The 6,177-nt window shown below is 36.6% G+C and overlaps 1 protein-coding gene across 2 annotated transcripts; it reads left to right on the top strand.

The window, feature by feature from the left end:
- Positions 1 to 600: 600 nt before the first annotated feature.
- Positions 601 to 4,914, top strand: LOC107783863 (2,3-bisphosphoglycerate-dependent phosphoglycerate mutase 1). 2 transcript variants are annotated; one of them, XM_016604893.2, is made up of 9 exons: positions 601 to 1,101; positions 2,158 to 2,429; positions 2,641 to 2,864; positions 3,114 to 3,232; positions 3,320 to 3,476; positions 3,563 to 3,664; positions 3,748 to 3,867; positions 4,491 to 4,544; positions 4,622 to 4,914. In XM_016604893.2, exons 2-8 carry the CDS (start codon positions 2,159 to 2,161, stop codon positions 4,533 to 4,535), a joined length of 1,038 nt encoding a protein of 345 aa, XP_016460379.1. In that variant the 5' UTR covers positions 601 to 1,101; position 2,158; the 3' UTR covers positions 4,536 to 4,544; positions 4,622 to 4,914. The 2 variants fall into 2 exon arrangements, with proteins under 2 accessions (XP_016460379.1, XP_075088875.1); XM_075232774.1 differs by lacking the exon at positions 601 to 1,101 and adding an exon at positions 1,117 to 1,187.
- The last annotated feature ends 1,263 nt before the right edge of the window (positions 4,915 to 6,177 follow it).

Raw genomic sequence — 6,177 nt, 5'->3', positions numbered from 1 at the left:
AGCAAGACACAACAGTGTCACTAGCTATCTTAGACAAAAACTCTACCAGACTGGTCTCACAATAGTACGAAGTAAGGAAATACTCAACTACCTCCTAACCTACAACCCTAATACTCGATCTCCACATCTTCCTATGTTCAGTAGTAGTTCTAGTTGAAATCTCTTACTCTTAGATGAATATTCTTACCTACCATTTAGTTGTTACTTTTGCTTCGGTTTTCTTTTACCATGTTGTTATTATTACCTGTTGTCATTACTTCTTTTTACCTTGCTTTAGCCGATGTTTATCGGAAACAATCTCTCCTCTCTTCCAGTGTAGAGGTAAAAATGCGTACATCTTACCTTCACAGCCCCACTTGTGGGAGTTTAATGGGCATGTTATTATTGTAATTATGAAAATTGAGAACATCATAAGACACTATAAAAACGTTATTCATATTTTTGAAAGTGAAAAAATAAAAAAAAAAAAAGGACCTAGAAAAATAAAAATAAAAAAGGAGGGAGGAAAACAGCTAGTTTGGAAAATGGAAAAAGAGTAAAGATGGTCAAAATGAGAACAGAGGAAAATAGAAATTGGAAATGGACGTCACACACAGAGCCATACCTACCAAAACACATAGAGACACACACACTATATATTATATTGTCCTATACTCTTCCTTCTCCTTAACAAATAACAATAACACCCAATTGCCAACTGCACAGACTCGGCTTTCTGGGGGGAAATTCTTTGTTTCTTTTTCAAGAATACGATTTCTTCTAAGCATATTAGCCCCCACCCCCTCCTAAGCACCATCTGCATCATCGTATCTTGATTTGTCAGTCAGCTTCTGGGCCCAAAAAAACAGCATTTTTATGGCATCTTTTAATGCATGATATCTTTTTCCATCTTCTTCTCCGCCAACTTTTCTTGGTATAAACTCAACACCCCTTTTTTTGTTAGAGAAAAAAAAACCACCCTTTTTCTATTTTGCCCATTTAATCGAACCATAAGGAAGAAAAGAAAAAGTGGGAAAACAAGTTTTAATTTTTGTTAGCATCGTTTATTACTTAGGTATCTTCACAAGCCCGTCCTCGCATCGTTTGGCCTTATAAATAAGCGTAAGATCTCTTTTTTATTCTCTGTATTCTGCATTTTCTGGTTTTGATCTCTGTGTTCTTAACTGGATTTTGTTTTTCTTGTTTATGTGAGTTCTGTTCATTTTCTTTCTTTTTTTGGTGCGTTCCATGTTTTCGATATGTTCTATGTACAAGGGTTGATGTTGGGATTTTATGATGTGTTTTCTACTTTTGTCTTTGGAAATAACGCATAAATGATTGATTATGAGGCACCCACTTTATTTTAGCCATGTCACATCTCATTAGTCAGTAGGTAGTTCCTAATCTTGAATTAGATCTATTTTGATTGCTAATTTTATTGGTAACGCTTAGTTATTGAAGTTATGAGTTTGTGCTCTATGCTTTTTCTTTCTATGTTTTCTTTCCCTCTGTTAGATCCTCCTTTGATTCACTGTGTAAGCAAAAGAGATTTTTGGAACTCGTGATCCTAAATGTGCCATAAGATTTCAAACGGAGTAATAACGAAATAGTGCCACATAAAATGGAATGGTGAGAGTATATATACAACATCAACAAACCCAGTGGAATCCCACAAGTGGGGTCTGGGCAGGGTAATGTGTACACAAACCTTACCTCTACCTTATGAAGTTGGAGAGGCTATTTCTGATAGATCTTCGGCTCAAGAACAGTGAAAAGGAAGCAATAAGGAGAGAGTTTATTTGATAATTTAATTTGAATTCGAATACTTAGAAACAAGAGAAAGGGAAATGATTATTGTTTGTGTGTATGGTACATTCATTTTCATCTTGATGGTGAAAACAATGTAGAAATAGTCCCTGATAAGGAGTGCAGTTTTTTTTTTGGGTTAACTTGGACCTCTTCCTCGTAAGTAATGATGGGTATGACCTATAAAATGCTCATTAATTTTTTACCACTACTCTCAGTCTTAGTTCCTCTGTTTTTCTGTTTACCCTGTGTAACTGTGTAATACTCTCTTAATCCACCTTGACTAGTTGAAATGCTGCTGCTTTTGATTGGTCGAAGAAATTCTCTATTGCATGAACTTTTCATTGACAATTATGGTTTCGCTGATATCAGAATGGCTGCAACAACAATTCACCAAGCAGTTGGGACTCTTCAGTCTTGTCGAAGTAATGGTAACTCTGTATTGTGTCCCGATTATGGGCATGTTTCATTAAGATCGGTGTCCAAGGGTTTCAAGGTTGATGTTGGATTGGTGAGAGGAGGAAGTTATTGTTCTAAAAAGAGAGGTAATTGTGTAATTCAAGCCTCTGCTTCTCAGGCTACAGTTTCTGATGCAGTTTCAGCACCATCAAGTGCCAACAGCAGTGACTCCAAGAAAAAAACAAGTATGGCGGTCCATCTCTTGAACTATTTTTTACAAAATAATCATATGTTCATCATAAGATGAAAGTTTCTATGATCATTTTTGACATTTATCACATTAAAGAAATACTTTTCGCCCTTCCAGAAATGATTTCATGGGATAAATTTTGTGAATATTTTGTGCTACTACCGCAGCACTGCATCTAATTACCACCTTCCCATTTGCCCCTTCAGGTGAAGCTGCTCTAATCCTGATTAGGCACGGCGAGTCTATGTGGAATGAAAAAAACTTGTTCACTGGTTGTGTAGACGTGCCTTTAACCAAAAAGGGTGTGGAGGAGGCCGTTGAAGCTGGGAAAAGAATTAGCAATATACCTGTTGACATGATCTATACTTCTTCTTTGATTCGTGCCCAAATGACTGCGATGCTTGCCATGACCCAGCACCGTCGGAAGAAGGTAACTCTGTGGTTAAAGCTTGTAATATTTGGATTTTCCTTATGACATGTTTGAGGGAGACTGTATCACAATAGAGGATATTATTGGAGAATTATGTGGTTGATTAGAGGCCTATTGCATTGGCTATACATGCTTCCGGATTGCAGTAGGCTCCTTCTAGTTTGGTTTTTTCCATCCGCTGTCAAGTGTTTGAGGCTCAGCCCAGATAACTAAAATAATATATCATTTCCACTGTCATGTCAATTTTAGGTTCCAACTATCATTCATGAAGAGAGTGAACAAGCAGGAACTTGGAGTCAGATTTTCAGTGAAGAGACCAACAAGCAATGCATTCCAGTTGTAACAGCTTGGCAACTAAATGAGAGAATGTAAAATTTCTTCTTCTTCTAAGCTTATTCTTCCTATATTTGATATATCAGTTGATGGTTCTAATATATGACTTCGCTATTTTGTAGGTATGGGGAATTACAAGGTCTTAATAAGCAGGAAACAGCTGATAGATATGGAAAAGAGCAGGTTCATGAGTGGCGTCGTAGTTATGATATTCCTCCTCCAAACGGAGAAAGTTTGGAAATGTGTGCTGACAGAGCTGTTGCCTACTTTAAAGAGCATGTAAGCAGAAGCATATATCGATTCCAAGATATTATCAACCTGGTTTTAGGCTGTTATGAAATGACATTGTAGCTGTAATCTTGCAGATTGAACCCCAACTTGCAGGTGGAAAAAATATAATGATCGCTGCCCATGGGAACTCATTGAGGTCCATCATTATGTATCTCGACAAGCTAACATCTCAAGAGGTGGAATTCAGACTTACAGGAATCTCTCGTATTTTTGTCTGGTTATGCTCAGAAACATTATGATCTGAAACTCTTCTTATCAGGTCATAAGTTTGGAACTTTCCACTGGAATCCCCATGCTTTACATTTTCAAAGAGGGAAAGTTTATTCGCAGAGGAAGTCCTGCTGCACCAACAGAGGCAGGGGTCTATGCTTATACCAAGGTATGAAACTTCTCAAAGTTATGTTTGAAGTTGTTCAAATTTTCTTTGCATAGTATGTCCACACTCTTGTTTTTTGAGAAGGATATATGTCCATGTTCTTGTGTTACAAACAGTTAAACTAAAGTGCAGTCCGGAAGGAACCTGTTGCTCAACTAGTTAATTTGCTTGAAGGGAATGATGAGAAAAATAGCTTAGAGCATGCTAGGGAGTTTATTCAGCATAACAATAGGGTTCCAACACAAAGTTTAACATAAAACAATTTGCTAAGCAAGTATCAAGCTGTGTGCTCATACAATTAGATTCAGAAAATTAGGTTGTTGCTACCTTTTAAAAAGGCCAACTGAGGGTGCTTGCTTCTGTACTTGGGAGTTAAATTTGTTTAAGCTCTCTGAGTAAGCATTTCTCAGGTTTTCACCTCTCCATAGTTAATTGAGATATTCTTCAGTAGGGCGTAGAATGCCCAAGCCCACCTCCTCTTGTTGCAGGTCCAGAGGAATGTAGTAAAAAGGAGTGCAAGTAGTCGTTACATTTATTTACAAAACCTGCATTTTAGCATTTAGCTGATAACAGCTAACTGATGATCTTTTTATGACGAAGTACTCCTTTCTTTTCCATGATTTCAGACCTTGGCTCAATACAGACAAAAGCTAGATAATATGGTTCAGTAATGTGACAAGGTATGACGATTTTCTGATCTTCTTTTCTTTGAAACGCCTGCTATAATTCTTGATGCTAATTGTTTCATGTTTTGCAGGAAATTGCTTTCAGTTGAAGTAGATCTCATGTGCTTCGTGGAGACATGTTTCTCATGCAAATGGGAGGGATTTTTTTTTCGTTTTTCCCCCTTTAGTGTAGTCTTCGAATAGGTCAAAGAACTTGAGTTTTTCATATATGTTGTACTGTATGTGTTTATGTTGTGAATTGTAATGTAGATTATGTGGGTTTGATCAGTATGATACAGACAGAAATAAGACAGTGAACTGCCAGTGTTGTTGTTCATCTATGCAGACAGCCCATATATACATAGTTTTTTTTTTTGTTTCTCAGCTAGCTGTGTGGATCCATTTGCACTATGCCAATTCTTTTTGTCTGGAATTCATCAAATAATGGCCACTGTGAAATGAAATTATAGGAAATTGGGAGCTAGAAAAAAAGTTGACTTTTTCCAGGATAAGCTCATGATCATTGATGATATAGAAGCACAATATTCTGTGCAGCCTAGTTTGAAGGGCTTCCAGCACCATTTAACATACCAATTGTTCTCTGTAGTGGTGGGATAATGGATAAGAGAAACAGTTATCCACTCATGTTATCCATTAAAAAATGGGCTGGATAATGAACTTTTTAAAAACATGTCAAATATGGATAAGAATCATATTATCCACTTAGAAAATGGATAATCAATGGATAACTAATGAGTTTAACTTTTACATTTGTAAAACATCAAATTGAGGGTCCTTAAAGTTTGGGAGACTAGGAACTCTTCCAAAAAGTGATCATATTTAAGAAGTCAGGGATAATATGGATATCCATATTATTCGCCGGTTAAACCATTTTTTATCCGTATTAAATATGGATCAGATCGGATAATTTATCCATTTTTGGTATTACCCATCTTTTACCCACCCATATTCGACCCGACCCGACCTGTCCGTTTGCCATACCTACACGCCCAGGGATTACTCGGGCTGTATGCACTGTACTAACACATTATTAGTTGCAAAGTCATGGTTTGGCCTTCCCGAATATCTTGGAAATGTTATTTCATACTATCCGTCTCAATGTATGCGACACTAGCTTTTTGGTCGTTCTAAAATGTTTGATGTCATTCTATTCTCATACAACTTTCAAGAATTTAATAACATTGAACTATGCATATTGCCAAATCAATATTCCAACATTTACTTGTAATCTTATCAGACATCTATCACCATAAATAAGTCATTATCATTTATACTCCATGCGCAGAAAAGGAATGGAGGGCGTATATTCATCTCTAACCTTAGACGTGGTGCTAACTTGAAGCAACTTCTAGCTTCCTATTTGGTTGCAGATTAGTTACTGAACTTTCCATAAAAGCAATTTGATGGCTAGAAAATAAACTACTAGCTTTTAATATTTAATCTGGTAAGGACTATTTGAGCTGGTGAGGTTACAAGTCTGATCATAGAGGTAGCTATTTTGTTCTTCAAGTACTGAAGGGCTTGGGCTAAAGCTATTTTCTTGTGTATTACGTCTCAAGGTCGCATACTTCTTTTTTACTACTAAGTTATCCACACTGAATACTTTATATGCAGAACAAAACTATTA

The sequence above is a fragment of the Nicotiana tabacum genome, chromosome 16, assembly GCF_000715075.1.
Source record: "Nicotiana tabacum cultivar K326 chromosome 16, ASM71507v2, whole genome shotgun sequence".
NCBI classification, from domain to species: domain Eukaryota; kingdom Viridiplantae; phylum Streptophyta; class Magnoliopsida; order Solanales; family Solanaceae; genus Nicotiana; species Nicotiana tabacum.
The sequence above is the reverse complement of the archived record's forward strand: the minus strand, read 5'-3'. Positions and strand labels throughout refer to the sequence as shown.